The 16,758-nt window shown below is 48.1% G+C and overlaps 1 protein-coding gene and 1 long non-coding RNA gene across 8 annotated transcripts in view; one reads left to right on the top strand and one right to left on the bottom strand.

The window, feature by feature from the left end:
• ESRRB (estrogen related receptor beta) overlaps window positions 1–12,217 on the top strand; it is a 185,612-nt gene extending 173,395 nt beyond the window's left edge. For all 4 annotated transcript variants that reach the window (XM_025181980.2, XM_025181979.2, XM_075926835.1 and 1 more), the window contains 2 exons: window positions 1,085–1,354; window positions 9,870–12,217. In XM_025181980.2, coding sequence (XP_025037765.1) covers window positions 1,085–1,354; window positions 9,870–10,114 — 515 coding nt within the window. In that variant the 3' untranslated portion in view covers window positions 10,115–12,217. The remainder of the gene's footprint in view (window positions 1–1,084; window positions 1,355–9,869) is intronic.
• The window catches only part of LOC112544898 (uncharacterized), a 195,692-nt gene that overhangs the window by 17,324 nt on the left and 161,610 nt on the right, over window positions 1–16,758 (bottom strand). For 3 of the 4 annotated variants that reach the window (XR_012903374.1, XR_012903376.1, XR_012903373.1), the window contains 2 exons: window positions 8,146–8,244; window positions 511–578 (listed from right to left, as the gene is read on the bottom strand). This is a non-coding gene — a long non-coding RNA (uncharacterized LOC112544898). The remainder of the gene's footprint in view (window positions 1–510; window positions 579–8,145; window positions 8,245–16,758) is intronic. The other variant, XR_012903375.1, reaches the window with a different exon arrangement.

The raw sequence follows: 16,758 nt of genomic DNA, 5'->3' as shown, positions 1-16,758 counted from the left end.
TTATGTTCGTTTTGTCTGTGTTTGGAGGGGAGGGGGCTGCCTTGGTTCTGCCCACCTCCGTTGTGAGCTCTATTCATGGGGCCAGGCTCCATGTCTGTTTAGGGATCTGTACCTTCTTGCTACTCGGTTTGTTCATGCTGACCCATCTCTTGGTATTTTAGGTTTTTGTCTGGCATTGTGAGCATTTTGGGATATTGTGGGGCTCTGAGTAGAAATCTGGAATTGTTGAGTGTGGGGAGTCATGATGTACAGAAGTGGAACATGTTTTCATATGGATTTAACTTTTGATCCTCCCAGTTTGCTACAGTGGAGGAAAATTTGAGCTGAGATGACATTTTGGTGAGCTTAACTCTTGGGCAAGCATCTTCTCTCAAGAATCCACTGACTCCCTTTGGAGTGCTGCTCTGTCCATTGTCATACGAAGACAGGACAGAGCTCCTTGCTGGGGTGGAGAGAATAGTTTGCATTACAGAAAATACAGCAGGAAGAACATAGAAACAAGGTACCTACCAGGCAGTGCTGCAGGAGGAGTGAGGATCACGGTGTTGCCTGAGGACTGGGTTGTATTCCGGGCAGTGCTGCAAGGAAATGGGGAGGAAGAAGAATGAATTCCAGGCAGGACTGCGAGTGAACTGGGAAGTAGAGAGATGGGTGAACTCCAGGGGTGCCAGACACTATATGATTAGGGCCATGTAAATTCCTAGACAGGGTATGTCTACATAGCCCATGGCAGCAAGCCTTCCAGCCCACACCAAAAATGGTTGTGTAGCTCCAACAGCTCAGGCTCTGAAGCCTGAAGCAAAGGGGATGGGACGTTAGAGTTCCATTCCAAGCTATAACTTCAGAGCACTGTCTACCCAAGTTTTTAAATGCCAGCATGAGCCTCGCAAACCCAAGTCTATCCACCTGGGCTAGGAGGCTCATTGCCATGGGCTTTGGAGATGTGCTCTGTGAGCCCATGTCCCATGCAGGCAGGCGGGGACTGGAGAAATGGAGTGACGCCCAGAAAAACAGGGGAGTTGTGGGGGGATACAGCCTTTGGAGCCCATCCCAGTTTGACCCTGCTTGTCATTTGTCTTGCCAGGTTTCTCTAATCTCTCTCTGGGGGACCAGATGAGCCTCTTGCAGAGCGCCTGGATGGAGATCCTCATCCTGGGCATCGTGTACCGCTCCCTGCCCTATGAAGACAAGCTGGTCTATGCCGAAGACTACATCATGGATGAGGAGCACTCGCGCCTAACAGGGCTGCTGGAACTCTACCTGGCCATCCTGCAGCTGGTGCGCCGCTACAAGAAGCTGAAGGTGGAGAAGGAGGAATTTGTCACCCTCAAGGCCCTGGCCCTTGCCAACTCAGGTAAAGTCATGATCTGGGCTGGTGTGAGGCTCAGGGGAGCCAAGGCCAACATGGATCTAGCACGTCAAGATGCTCCTGAGGAGTCAGAACACCAGTGCCTGGCTACACTCTGGTTCCTGGTAACAGTGAGTCTCTCCAGGGGATCTAACACAGTACCCACTCTCCCCACTGTTTGTCTTTTAAATTGAAAGTGAATTGAGTACCTTGGGGAAATGGAAGCCCTCTCTCTAGAGGTCTGGAAATAGCGTATAGAAGAGGGATGGCCAATAACACAGTGGTGAGTTCACTAGGGTTAGACCCTGGTGGACCGCCACTATTATATTTACCTGCATGGCCACGGGTAGCAGTGATTGAAGCTCCTGTTGGCCACGAATCGGTGTTCTCGGCCAATGGGAGCGTCGAGAAGCAGTATGGGACACCGCTTCCCATAACTCCCATTGACTGGGAACAGCGATTTGTGGCCAATGGGAGCCGTAATTGCCAGTACCTGCAGCCATGCAGGTAAATATAGCAGTGGGGGCCCGCCCGGAGCTAACCCTGGTGGACTGGATCCAGCCCATTGGCTGGTATTTGAGGAAAAAGGATCTATATCAGGAGTGGGCAGCTGGTTTGTGCTCCCAACGTATGTCCCTCATTGGAGGGGCTGAGGCTGGAGTTAAGAAAGGAAAGATGAGCCCTTTCACTCATGAGTCCCCATCTCCACTCAGGCCTCAAGTTTTTTGAGAGAGGGACTGGCTGGCTTTTGGAGTCAGAACTACTGAATATGGAGCTTTTTTCCCCCTAGTGTCCTGGAGCCAGGTCAGGAGGAAAGGCTGGCTCAGGGGGATCAGAGAATGGAATATGGAGCCTTTTACTTTGAAATCACCAGTTCCTATGCAAACTCAGGGCAGGGCAGGGGAACAACTTGGCTCTTTTAAAATAGGACGTATCACATTTTGTTTCAAAGGCCCTGTTTGAATCTGGCCTGGCTCGGTGCTGCCTACAGAGAAGTCAGACTGTACAGTCTGATTTTATACCCTGCTCTGTCGGAGGGGGGTGCTGGCCAGTGTGAAATTTGTTGAAGGTTCCAATCCCAGTTGACAAGTGTCCACAACACCAAAACCACCACTGCACTTAGCATTTGAACTTTCCCCCTTTGTTAGCAGCCTCAACAGAGCAGTCCTGGTCAGGGCCGGCTCGAGTCATTCCTGCGCCCTGGGCAGCGGGCACACAACGCATGCGTGGCTCCGCCCCCTGGCGCGCTGTGCACCCTACAGCTGCATTCGGGTGCGCAGCACTTGATTGCAGCTCTAAGGGGTGCCGTGTGGCCCCTTACAGCTGCCATCAGACACCCCCCATAGGTTGGCGCCTCGGGCAGCTGCCCGGCTAGCCCCCCCCTTAATCCGGCCCTGGTCTTGGTCTGAACCGGCCATGAAGAGTAAACCAGTTAAACGGGATTTTACATCCCTAATAAAGGGGTCAACTGTTCTGGGACCATGAATTGAACACAATACTCCAACTGAGGCCTAACCAGTGCAGAGTAGAGCGGAAGAATGACTTCTCGTGTCTTGCTCACAACACACCTGTTAATGCATCCCAGACTCACGTTTGCTTTCTTTGCAACAGCATCACACTGCTGACTCATATTCAACTTGTGGTCCACTATAACCCCTAGATCCCTTTCTGCCGTACTCCTTCCCAGACAGTCGCTTCCCATCTTGTATGTATGGAACTGATGGTTCCTTCCTAAGTGGAGCACTTTGCATTTGTCTTTATTAAACTTCATCCTATTTACCTCAGACCATTTCTCCAATTTGTCCAGGTCATTTTGAATTATGACCCTATCCTCCAGATTAGTTGCAACCCCTCCCAGCTTGGTATCATCTACAAACTTAATAAGCGTACTTTCTATACCAATATCTAAATCGTTGATGAAGATATTGAACAGAGCTGGTCCCAAAACAGACCCCTGCGGAACCCTACTTGTTATGCCTTTCCAGTAGGATTGTGACCATTAATAACTACTCTCTGAGTACAGTTATCCAGCCAGTTATGCACCCACCTTATAGAAGCCCATCTAAGTAGTATTTACCTAGTTTATTGATAAGAATATCATGCGAGACCGTATCAAACGCCTTACTAAAGTCTAGGTATACCACATCCACCGCTTCTCCCTTAGCCACAAGACTCATTATCCTATTAAAGAAAGCTATCAGATTGGTTTGACATGATTTGTTCTTTACAAATCTATGCTGGCTGTTCCCAATCACCTTGCCACTTTCCAAGTGTTTACAGAGGATTTCCTTAATTACTTGCTCCATTATCTTCCCTGGCACAGAAGTTAAACTAACTGGTCTGTAGTTTCCTGGGTTGTTCTTATTACCCTTTGTATAGATGGGCACTATATTTACCCTTTTCCAGTTTTCTGGAATCTCTCCTGTCTCCCATGATTTTTCAAAGATGATAGCTAGAGGCTCAGATACCTCCTCTATCAGCTCCTTGAGTATTCTAGGATGCATTTCATCAGGCCCTGGTGACTTGCAGGCATCTAACTTTCCTAGGTGATTTTTAACTTGTTCTTTTTTTATTTTACCTTCTAAAACTACCCCTTTCCCACTAGCATTCACTATGTTAGGTGTTCCTACAGACTTCTCGGTGAAGACCGAAAAAGAAGTCATTGAGCATCTCTGCCATTTCCAAGTTTCCTGTTACTATTTCTCCCTCCTCGCTGACCAGTGGGCCTCCCCTCTCCTTGGTCTTCCTCTTGCTTCTAATGTATTTATAAAAAGTCTTCTTGTTTCCCTTTATTCCTGTAGCTAGTTTGAGCTCATTCTGTGCCTTTGCCTTTCTAATCTTGCCCCTGCATTCCTGAGCTGTTTGCCTATATTCATCCTTTGTAATTTGTCCTACTTTCCATTTTTTATGAGACTCCTTTTTTATTTTTAGATCATGCAAGATCTCATGGTTAAGCCAAGGCGGTGTTTTGCCATATTTTCTATCTTTCAGACACAGAGGAATAGCTTGCTTTTGGGCCCTTAACAAGGTCCCTTTGAAAAACTGCCAATTTCCCTCAGTTGTTTTTCCCCTCAGTCTCGATTCCCATGGGACCTTACCTATCAGCTCTCTGAGCTTACCAAAATCCGCCTTCCTGAAATCCATTGTCTCTATTTTGCTGTTTTCCCTTCTACCCTTCCTTAGAATTGTGAACTCTATGATTTCATGATCACTTTCACCCAAGCTGCCTTCCACTTTCAAATTCTCAACCAGTTCCTCCCTATTTGTTAGGATCAAATCTAGAACAGCTTCCCCGCGGTAGCTTTTTCAACTTTCTGAAATAAAAAGTTGTCTCCAATGTAGTCCAAGAACTTATTGGATAGTCTGTGCCCCGCAGTGTTATTTTTCCAACATATTTCTGGATAGTTGAAGTCCCCCATCACCACCAAATCTTGGGCTTTGGATGATTTTGTTAATTGTTTAAAAAAAGCTTCATCCACTTCTTCTACCTGGGTAGGTGGCCTGTAGTAGACTCCTAGAATGACATCACCTTTGTTTTTAATCCCTTTTAGCCTAACCCAGTGGTCCCCAACACGGTGCCCACGGGCGCCATGGCGCCCGCGGGGGCATTTGTGTGCACCCACCAAGTGCTCGGGGCTGGCCTGGCCCTGGGCACGTGGCGCATGCATGGTGCCGGAGCCGGCCCCGGGCGCATGGTGCACAGTGAGCACCAGCTCCGGGAGCGCTGTGGATTGGCCGCCCGCGCTCTGGGCACGCGGCGCTTGGGGGGGTAGCGCCGGCCCCGGGCACGAGGCATTTGGGAGGGGGCGCCGGCCCCGGGTGCAAGGCTATGGGGGGGCCCCGCCCCTGGGTGCACAAGTATCCCCGCCCTCTGACGCCCAGCGGGCGAATGGCCACGCCCCCGGGCCCCCAGCAACCTCCAATGGTTGGGGACCACTGGCCTAACCCAAAGACGCTCAACACTTCCGTCTCCTATGTCCATCTCCACCTCACTCCAAGTTTTTAATATATAAGGCAAAACCTCCTCCCTTTTTTCCCTGTCTATCCTTCCTCAGCAATCATGGTAATTATCAAGATAAAATGCAACATAATTTTACAAAGTTAGATCAGGTTCATCTAGCATGATCTTCTTTGAGAAAATAACTGATTTTTTTAGGCAAAAAGAAATGCAGTAGCACTAATTTACCTGGATTTCTGTATGGTGTTTGATACAGTTCCACATGGGAAATTATTAGTTAGCTTGAACAAGATGGCAGTTAATGAGGGAACTGAAAGATGGCTAAAGAACTGTTTAAAGGGGCACCTACAGTGAGTCTTACTGAAAGATGAACTGTTAGCCTGGAGGGTGGTTGCTAGTGGAGTTCCTCAGAGACTGGTCTTGAGACCAATTTTATTTAACATTTGCCTTAATGACCTTGCCACAAAAAGTGGGCATGTGCTAATAAAGTATATGGATGACACAAAACTGGGAGGTATGGCCAATATGGAGAAGGATCAGAATAGCATATGAGATGTCGAATGTTGAAAACTGGAGTAATAGCAATGGGATGAAATGTAACAGAGGCAAATGCAGTGTCATGCATGTACAGACTAATAAGAATATTTTCTGTAAGCTGAAGACATATCAGTTAGAAGCAACAGAGGGGGAGACAGACCACAGGACGACTATAAGCCACCAATGCAATGCAGCCATAAAAGAGGCTAATGCAGTCCTAGAATGCATCAGGCGAGGTATTTCCAGCAAAGAGAGGAACACGTTCTTGCCGTTATTCAAGGCACTAGTGAGACCTCATGTGGAACACGATGTGCAGTGCTGGTTTCCCATGTTTAAGAAAGAAAAATGCACACTGAAACAGGTGCAGACACAGGTACTGGGATGAGCAGAGTGATGAGTCAAGGAGCTTTGACTTGTGCCTAACTACCAAAGGCCTAGGGGAGCTATGATTGTGCTCTATAAATAATGGAGAGGCGTTAGCTATGTTAAGCACCATTACTGACACAAGAACAAATGGATATAAACTGGCCATCAATGATTTTAGACTTGTAAGTAGGTGAAAGTTTCTAACCATAGGAGGAGTGAAGTTCTAGAACAGCCTTCAAGGGGAGCAGTGGGGACAAAAAACCTAACTAATTAGCTTCAAGACTGAAGCTGCTTCACTGCTGAAGAGGTGGTATCATGAATTTTCCTACAGTGGCAGGTGGCCTATCTGCAACTGCTACTAGCAAAAATTGTGGGAGGAAACTGTGTTGCTAGAACCTTGGCATATCACTGACGCTCTCTGTGTGTGATGCTTCCAGGAGCTGCTGAATAGGACTATTGAACAGAATGAGGGTATTTTATTGGACAACAACAGATAAAGAGCAGTGATCACCACCACTTCCCAATACTTCATGCTAAACACTCAGGCAGCAATCAGATCCTGAATCTGCGATTACCCTGTTACACTGTGCTGCGTGTGCTACGGTGTCAGCCTTTCAGAGGAAGGGCAAAAAAAAAACAGAGGGGCAGATTCATTTAAATTCCACTGCCAAGGGGCTCCTTGTCATGTAGCCCAACCCCTATTTAGTTAAGGGCATCTCGTCCTGGCTGTAGTCTTACCCTTTACTTCTCGCAGCTGCCCCAGCTGAAGTGATTTGAGCACAGTTCTGCGGCAAGGGATGAACTGTGCAGCAAATCCTGGCATGGTGGAACATAGACACCCCTGCTCCTACAGGGCCCCAGGCTGCCTGCTTGAACTAAACATCTGGGCTACATCTAGACTTGCAAGTAGGAATAAGAGATCCTCCGGAAAAGGGCTTTATTCCGGAGGATCGCGCCAGTCTAGGCGCTCTTTTCCGGCTTTTCCCCAAGCTGGAAAAAAAGCGGCGGCCATGTTTATTTAAATCCCGCGGGGGATATTTAAATCCCCCGCGGATTTCCCTAGTCTGACTTGCCTGCTTTGCATGCCTCTTCCGGAGAAGGGGCCAGTCTAGACGTAGCCCTGTTGTTGGGGTAGCAACAGGCCCCGCTGCAGAAATGTCATCGACTGGCTGTTCATTATCACACATGCACCCTATCCCCCAGCCACAGAGCTGTGGAGAAGTGCAGCATGGCTCTTGCTGAACGTACAGGTTAAGAGGGAATCCACAGACATGCTGTATGTCCCTCAGCCTGGCAGACTCCCTCCTCCTAGGTGTTCTGGGGGCTGTAAAAATTCATAGCCATTGATTTTTGTAATTAACAGTTTATCAATGCAATCAACACTGGCTTGCTGATGGATTGCTGGGAAATTAATCCTGTTATATTGCTTTATTTTTTTGCAGGCCATGGCAGAATTGGGGCTCTTCTCAGTATAGAGAGGGGCAATAGGTAAACCAGGTGTGGGATGTGGCTGGGACTTTATAAAACAAACACTCAGAGAAAAAAAAATAGGAAATTCACTGCTTTTAGGGCCCTTCAGCCTATAGACATCAGATGCGAAAAAAGCAGCACAGTTACACTGATTCACCTGTCATACAACAGCACCACTCTAAGAGCATCAGGTTTATAAAGCAAAGCAAGTTGCATACTACCACCCGATTCGATCCCACTACCCTTAAGGGAAGGAACACACAGCGCACGAGCTCCTGCAAGGAGCCAGTGATAAGTCAGATCTGGTTTGCTCATTGGAAGCTGGCTCTTTGTACCTTTCGGATAAGTTACTCAGCTGCTCTGTGCCTCAATTTCCCCATTTGTAATACACCTCCATCTTAGTGGGGTTTGATGTTGATCTGTAAAGCACGTGGACATTGGCAGAGTACAACTGCTAGCCACTCACCTCAAAGGTGAGCTGTTGGCACCTGCCCATGTGCCTCAGCTCGCCCATGCAGCCACGCCAGTCACACTGCTCAGCAAACAGGGTGGAACAAGAAAGCCTCTGTGGAGAAGGGATAAGGGGTTTTAGATTTTTTTGGCTGGTTAAAAGCCACACTTCCGCTGCTCCGTGACCCTCTGCTCCACCATGTCCTGTGCTGGGTGAGCCCACTCAGGGGCTACGTCTACACTGGCATGAATTTCCAAAAATGCTTTTAACAGAAAAGTTTTCCGTTAAAAGCATTTTCGGAAAAGCCCGTCTAGATTGGCAGGATGCTTTTCCGCAAAAGCACTTTTTGCGGAAAAGCGTCCGTGGCCAATCTAGACGTGGTTTTCCGCAAAAAAGCCCCAATCGCCTTTTTCACGATTGGGGCTTTTTTGCGGAAAACACTACCATGCTGTCTACACTGGCCCTTTTGCGCAAGTCTTTCGGAAAAAGACTTTTGCCCGAACAGGGGTAGCATAGTTTTTCCAGAAAAGCACTGATGATTTTACATGAGATTGTCAGTGCTCTTCCGGAAATTCAAGCGGCCAGTGTAGACAGCTGGCAACTTTTTCCGCAAAATCAAATGATTTTGCGGAAAAACTTGCCAGTCTAGACACAGCCAGGAAGCGTGTAAGTTCCACGCTGACAAGAAAAAGCTCTACTCCCGTGGTCGCCAGTCAGGTCTGAAGCAGTAGCCACGATAGCGGGATAGCTGCTGCTGCTATAGCAAACTAGCCACACTCAGCATGTTGACACCATGGCTCTACTCCCACCAAGCTACAGCACCAGTGGTACCCATGTGATGGCCACAGCCACTCATATACACTGGTACCCTGTGACAGCCCCAGAAACTGCCCTCACCCTCCTCCAGCACTACAGGCCCATCTGTGGGAGTTGCCCAGTGCATGGCTGCCACTGCTCCAACCTCTTGTTTGGCCTTGTCTTTTCATTCAGCAGCAGGGCAGCTCTTGCACCCAGTTGCTGTGTGTCGCCCCCTGCTGAAACGTCCTGAGAGATTCTTAAGAGCAAGGTGAATGGCCTGCGTGCAGCAGCCTTGCCCAGAGCCCTCAATCTAGTGGGCGGAGAGCAAATGACCATGAAAAAAACAAGCGCCGAAAACGTCCTGAGCAGCTGTGGCTCTTCTCAAACTGCAGACAAAGGCTACTTAAGGCACCGTGGGTCGCAACCCTCCACACGCTGCCAGGGTCAGTCTGCCTGGGACCTAGTGGGTCCATCTCACTGCCACTCCAGGCAGCTGCACAGCAATTAGTGCATACTGATGAAGCTATGTGGCAATGTTAATTATACCTACTGAGATCACTCCTGATGGATGGCGCAGCAGCAGCCCTTCACTGTTCACATCACTCCCCCTGAGGAACATGGAGAGCTGGGAGGCCTGGGAATAGCCAAGTAGCCAGCCTAACTCAAGCCAGTGTCATTCTTGCACAGCTCTCTAGCCTGCCTGCAAGTCACCAGCCCTCTCTTCAGAGCCCTCCTGTCCCCTAGCTGCCACTACCAGAGCCCCACAACACCAGCATGGCTCTCTGTGCCAGGTTTTGCTTCCAACAGCAGCCCTGCCAGCCCTTCTCACAGGGGCCGGTGCTTCCTAAACAGAAGCAATTTTCCAGAAGCCACAGTATTGACAAATCCTAGTGTCAGCTCCTTTTCTGTTTGGTGACTGCTATCCTTCTCCCCTCCCTCAGATTCCATGCACATAGAGGACATGGAGGCAGTGCAGAAACTCCAGGACCTGCTCCATGAAGCCCTGCAGGACTACGAGCTGAGTCAGCGCCACGAGGAGCCACGGCGGGCGGGCAAACTGCTGCTGACCTTGCCCCTCCTGCGGCAGACAGCCGCTAAAGCTGTGCAGCACTTCTACAGCATCAAACTGCAGGGCAAGGTCCCCATGCACAAACTCTTCCTAGAAATGCTAGAGGCCAAGGTCTGACGGCCCCAGTGCCAGCCCGCAGCCGCCGGGGAACAAACTAGAAACAAAGGCGCAGACACAGAGCAATTCAGCAGCAGGGGCCGGCTTTTATCTCCAATCATTTATTATGGAAGAATTATTTAACGTCCAGCTGTCGGCCTGCTTGTCTGCAGAATCTCATGTACAGAGGGGGAAACTCTTTTAATCAGTCACCTGTTTCTCTGTTTTTGTTTTCTCTGTAGGAAGTACCAGAGCGTGCTCGTGCACTTGCAGAGGGGGCTGGAGGGAATGTGGGTCCCTGAACAGCTATGCTCACTGCTGTATCCAAGGCAGCCTGTTCCACAGCTCCCTCCACCAACTCTGGAGAGGGGCAGGACATGAGGAAGAAAAGAGTCAATAACCTTCAGCTGGTGGTGTTGTGAGGGGAGGCAGAGAGGGTGGCTCCTGCTGTTTGTCTCCAGCTCACAGGCCCCTGGGGTATGTGCTTATTTAGAAAAGAGCCTCATGGGACCTCTTCACTCCAAGGTGGTTGCCTCCTGCACTCCCCTAGCTACACATAACACATGTACATAGAGGTCCCACTTCCTGTTGGGAAAGATGCCCCTGCCCATGTAAGATATTTGGCAATCTTGTACAGTGTGTCATTACGCCTGGCTATTCCGCTCCCCGGGCAGTCCCCCATTCCCGTGAGCTAGTCAGGTGGGAGGCTTTGTCTCAGAAAATGTGAGTCCCCTCTCTCCAGGAAATGAGCCTGACATTTTGCTCTGGTGCTGGATTCATGTGATAGTCTCTGCATCCTCACACATGGTGCTAATTAAAATCTCTCCATTTCTACCATGCAATGATCAAATCTGCCTCATCAACTCAGAAAATAGCCCTCCCCTCCCCCCCCATGACAAATATCTGTCTGCAATAACTGGGCCCAAATGTAAATACCCCCCTCTCACAACCAGGGGCATGGTCCATCCATTTTGGATAGAATGGATGTTTGCCTCCATAGAAGCTTGGACTTAACTCCAGTTGGAACAAAGAGCATTGTCCTTTAAAAAAAATTACATACCACAGACCTGGGAAGCTGCTAGTTAGTGCCATCTTAAAACACAATAAAGTCATTTAATTCCTGAGTCTTACATATTGTTAGCCATGTCCCCTTCCCTCCCCCCCAAAAAATAAGCAACCACCAATCTCAGACTGCTCTATGGCCTAGTGAAGCCTCATGGAGCTGGTGCCAAAAGAAAATACTTCTTTTTAGAAAACTTGCATGGGGAAGGTTTGTGCCTGTCTCCTAAGAGTTGTCCTCCCCTCCTCTAACCAGTTTTCTAGAGTGGCTTTCTATGGGGGAAATATCAACTCCATTAGCCAGAAAGAAATCAGGGAAGGAGATTCAGTGACTGTACCTTCCAGGCATTTGTTCAAAGCCCACCTGACAGATTTCCATTCCAAAATGACAGTGCGCTGCATGAAAATTATCTTCTGGTGCCAGATCAGTGGCTTGAGATGGGGGTGATTTGTGCATCCTAAAACTATGAGCATGATCTGACTGACCCCTTGCTGACAGTCTCAGGAGAAAGGCTATGACCTGATGGCACAGGTCCCCCCCTCGATGTAGGACCTGCTATGAAGCAAAGATGAGGTACGTTAGCAGACAGTATATTGGAGTTTGATCTCCATGAGAGCAGAAGACATTGTCCAGGGCTGTCATTCAAACGACTTTTGCCAGTGCTATGCTCACTCCCTCACTGGATCAACCACGTTAAACAGCAGCTAGAGTAAGCCCATAAAAGTTTTAGGTGACAGAACCAACAGCCACTTGACTGTTTCTTCAAGGCCAAGAATGGACAGTGGCCTTGTGCTGCTGATCATCAGCTGCCTGGAGACAGAGACTTAGATTGTGTCAAACATCCACATCATGCTTCACAACACAGGGGGAGATGGAAATGTATGTTGTCAGCCTGTAGCCATCCCTGAGTACAGCTGTACTATTTCCGGCTGTGCGGCCCCAGATAAGTTTACACAAACTAGGATGGGCTCTCCCCAGCACTGAGGCCTACCCCTTGGAGTCACTTCCACCCAGAGCTCCATAGGCAGCTGCACTGACCTGTGTTCTGAGGGAGCATGGCCATGTCTCTTTTCTGTGCAAAGTTCCCTTTTGCAGACCAGGTTGTAAAGGCCTCCAGAAGCAGTTATTCTTGTAGGGACAGGGGAGTGGAAGGCTTTTGAACGTGCTCGCCCTTCGCCCCTCTCCTCAACATGCTACCGGAGGATATAGAGCCTGAAGCAGGTTGGATGCATGCACTCTGCCCCGAGACAGCTGCAGAGCTGTTTCTCCATTTTATCTGCATAACCCTTGCGCCTAACAGCTCGCCTCACCCCCATCACGCTCAGCTGACAAACCTGGGACCAAGCCATAGAAGCACCACAGCGGGCTGGAAAACCAATCAGTGTAGTAACGACTCTCTTTGCCTGGAGTGTGAACTCTCCCCAGGAAATTCAAAGGGATCAGAGGCCTAGAACAAACCCAAACAGCACCCCCACATACACACACATCCTGTAACTAGGAAACAAGGCCAGGGCCTACACCCAGGCTTACACTGGCTAGCCAAGATAGCACCATGAGAGCAGCTACTTTGAGATTATGGGGCTGAGGAGCATGAGACAGTGGAGTTTGAGTCTGTGTCACACTGCAGCCCTCTCACACAGAGAGGGACCATGCGGCTGCAGGGACTCCTTAGGCTAGTGTACACTAGGCAGTGTCTCTCACAGAGTCAGGGATGGGACTACGGAGCCGTTAAACAAGAAAGAGGTTTTAGGACAGATTCCCTGGGAGCCCTGTAGGGAATTCATGCCTAGTGTAAGAGTCACTGACCTAGTCTTGTAGTAGTGTAACTTCACAGAGTGTAAGAGATGCTGGAATCCAGCCATGGTTTCTAAACACCTGAGATTAGTTTAGTAACCATGACACAGAGGTACGTGCCTCAATGAGTTTGCATAAGCATGAAGCTGAGTCCACTGTTCATTCACACTAATGGGGGCTACATCACACTGCTCTCTTTCACTACCGTACCACCCACAGTGAAGCCTGCATACACAGATACAATAAATTCACTTGCTGCCAGCTGCTATAAAAGGCAGTGCTAGTCAAAAGGGGACACACCTCTTAGTCACATTCCTCTTGGGAAATTTGTCTCTGGCCTCTGGTGCAAACAAATTTCACAGGGATCAATTCAGATAAACATGCATGGAACTATGTTTTAGGGCAAACATGGGCATTACCTTACAGTGAAACTGTGACACTACGGAAGAAATGCTGAACCACAACCTAGCAGTATAGTTCATGCCAAATAGGGGGCATTATTCTCTCTCATTAACCTGACTGCATACATCTTTGAACTATTGCAAACATATTTTACAATCATGCTGCACCAGAAATATGTAAGCAACTATTTAAGGGAAAAAGTCACTGAGAACAGCCCTAAAATGTAACTGGTTGAGCTGAGAAAGAGCTTCCACCATGTATCCAAGTTACAACCAGACACATAGTCAAAGGCCACCCTGTTTCTGTGGCTGGGTTAAACGGGGAAGGCAGAGAGAGAGGCTGAGAGAATGATGCAGGGAGTTATAGTCAGTGCAATAAACAGTATCTATTTTATTCAACTATTATCTGCTCCTTAAAAGCTGTTAAATAAATAAATTGTATTCTTGTGGTACAGGGCATTTCAAACAAAACAAGAAATAAAACACAGACATGTACAAACAAAGCCAGCCAAGGTGATGTTTATTGGGCTTCCGAAGTGCTCCTTCCCACTTTGATGAGGGCAGATGGCATTTTGTGGTGCACTGTAGGGTAACTATACCCAGTCCCATTGTACAGAGCACTATGATAAAAGGTTTAGAAAAACCTGACTTGTGAGAAAAGATTAAGCTTCAACATATGCCTAGTTTTATTTTAAGATGATGGGGAAGAGGGGAATCAAATAAGTTTTTAAAAGTGTTAAAGGCTGTTTTGCAAGGGCTGTGATCTATTGTGTTTTGTTTATAGAAACAATTGGGTTTTGGCTACCCTATAGAAGGGTAGGGCACAAAGTAGTGAACTAAATCTGCAGCAAAGGAGATTTAGGGCAGATATTAGGGAAAGCTTTCTAACCATATAGGTAGCCACTGGAACAGGCTACCAAGGGAGGATATGGAATCCCCATCATTCAAGGTTTTTAAGTACAGGTTGCACACACCTGAAGAGATGGGCCAGGTTTACTTGGTCTCCCTGCAGTGCAGGGGGCTGGACTTGATGGCTTCTTGGGGTTTCTACAAATCCTACATTTCTGTGATTGTGTCAAAATTCTCTTGTGAACAGGTAAATAATCCTGGGGGGTTCTGTTTTAAATTGGGGAAAAAGCAGAATCACCGGGAAATGGTGATATGTGCACTGTACTTGGCATAGAATTGAGAAAGATCCATCTCTGGTTTTGCACCTTTGTCCCTGCAGCCTGAGCTGCACTCTCATAGGACGCAAAATAAGCAAGTGATGAAAAAGTCTGAAGCTGTTCCAGTGAAACAGCCACTCACTATAAAATACACAGTAGGCCTAAAAACAGCAATGGCATGACGAATGATGTACGCTGTGCACCAGCTCTAAGGTGCTCATGAAGCGGAGCAGTAAAGTGATGTCACTTGCCCTCATTTGGCATTCACAGGATGTGCAAAGCTCTCACTGGGCCAGGAGAGAAGGAGCTATTCCCTGGCTGTGGGAGACCATTGGGAGCCCTCAAACCTGCAGCTACTACCAATCCTGGGGCCAGTCAATTCCCCTCTCTGTGTTATTCACTCCATGCTGAGTGCATCTTGCATAGTGTGAACTCGGTAAGTGACCTTCAGCAGCACAGAGGAGCAGAGTCGTAGTTCCTCCTCCCAGGCACCTACGGGGATCCCTCTGGCACCTGGTAGGTCACAGCTTAGCCTCAGACTTGAGCTGGCACTGCAAATAGGAAGCAGCTCAGGCTTTCAAGCCCACCCATCCCCATGTCTGAGTTCTGGTGAGGAGCAGTAAAGTGCACACTGCTATCCTCAGTGTCCTAGCTCAAGCCTCATAGTATGAGTCCCTCTACCCAGGCTGGGAGGCTCACTCCCTGCTGTAGTGTAGAATACTCCCAGAGGCCTCTCTGCAATCCATAGGCAGGAGGAGGAGAAGACACCATTGATGGCTTGGGAAGGATCTGAACAGGATTAGTATGGAAAGCTGCAGATGAAAGAGGATGGGAGAGGCTGATTAGAGTCGTTTATGTAAACCCAAATCTCTCACATAACCCTCTGCTGCACCTGGCTCTGCCACGCCCACAAAAATCAATCCTCTCAAATTGTGCGCCCCACACACACACTAGTGATCTCTGCTTCCTGTCACTACCCCATTCCTTATCTCTTCTGCCACTCCTGGCTGCTTCCAAGGCCTTTTCTCCTTCGCGTGGTCAGGGAATAGCATCTGTTTCCCTCCCCTTGCTCAGGGGGACACCGAAGGGGAAGTCTGTAAGCGTGTCTCGTTGCAGTATTGCCAACCCTAAATGTTCAAAAATCATGAGATTGGCTTTAAAATAACTAGATTAGGTAAAAATAATAGATGTGGTGTACTTTTTTATTTGCTTTTTGTTGAGCCTTTAGAGTGCACTGGGGTCACATTTTGAAGCTTTCTCTGCAGTCACGAGGGCTAGAAACTTACTTTTTCTTTGAGAACGTAGGCTGCCATGACCACATATCTATTTGACTTCAGCAGCACAATAATTGAGTGACTCAAGACAAAATAATGGAGTAGGTAAAATAATGGAGTAGGTAACACTGGAAGTACACTGCCTGGGCCCTTTGAGTGCCACCCTGGGAGATGAAAAGCCCTGAGTATGAGTTATTTATTGTATAAGGGTGAGGGGAGTGGGGCAGTACTTTAGAAAGAGCAGTTACAGGGAGAGTGTAACAAAGCAGCCCTTGCTGCTGCTGCACAGCAATTCACACAGACTGTGTATTCAAGCAATGGAAACAAGGATTTTATACCTATTTTCTGAGCAGTTTACTATCCACCTCACATATACAACTTGCCCCTCTCTTTCCCACAACTGAATTTGGTCCCAGGCTTCTCTCCAACTTGCACCAGTTTACATCAGTCTGAATTTGGCCCCACAGAGGCCAGTTTTTAGAATATCAGCAATGTGGATTAAATACAGTGCATGAAGGTATTAATTAGGACTTTACAGAAAGGTAATCGATTCAGGGTTCGAGGGAAATGTTCATGTGACATCCACCATCGCTTAATCCATGGAGAGAAATGCAGTGTCGTACAGACATTTACAAGGATTTAGTACCTTGAGACATGCAACATCTAGGATTTGTTTAATGTGAAAGTTACTGCATGGCAAAGCTTGGTAAAAATCTGCAGCGTACCATTCTGGGTAGACCTGCTACCAGGAAGTCACAATGTGCCATGCTCACTCTGGGATTTTCCCGACACTGACCCTACATGGGACATTACTGCATGGCAAGCTGGTGCACTGTAGATTCACACTATAGCTTGTCATAGGGTTACATGCCACATGGACAACCCAACAGTGTCCAAACAGGGAGTACATCAGAAATAGCTATTCCACTTTAAAACTACACCCTCTCAATCTGAATTAACTTCCCTTTGT

Source organism: Pelodiscus sinensis, chromosome 4, assembly GCF_049634645.1.
Source record: "Pelodiscus sinensis isolate JC-2024 chromosome 4, ASM4963464v1, whole genome shotgun sequence".
Lineage (NCBI taxonomy): Eukaryota > Metazoa > Chordata > Testudines > Trionychidae > Pelodiscus > Pelodiscus sinensis.
Note: the sequence above shows the minus strand (reverse complement) of the source record. Positions and strands in the feature narration are given on the sequence as shown.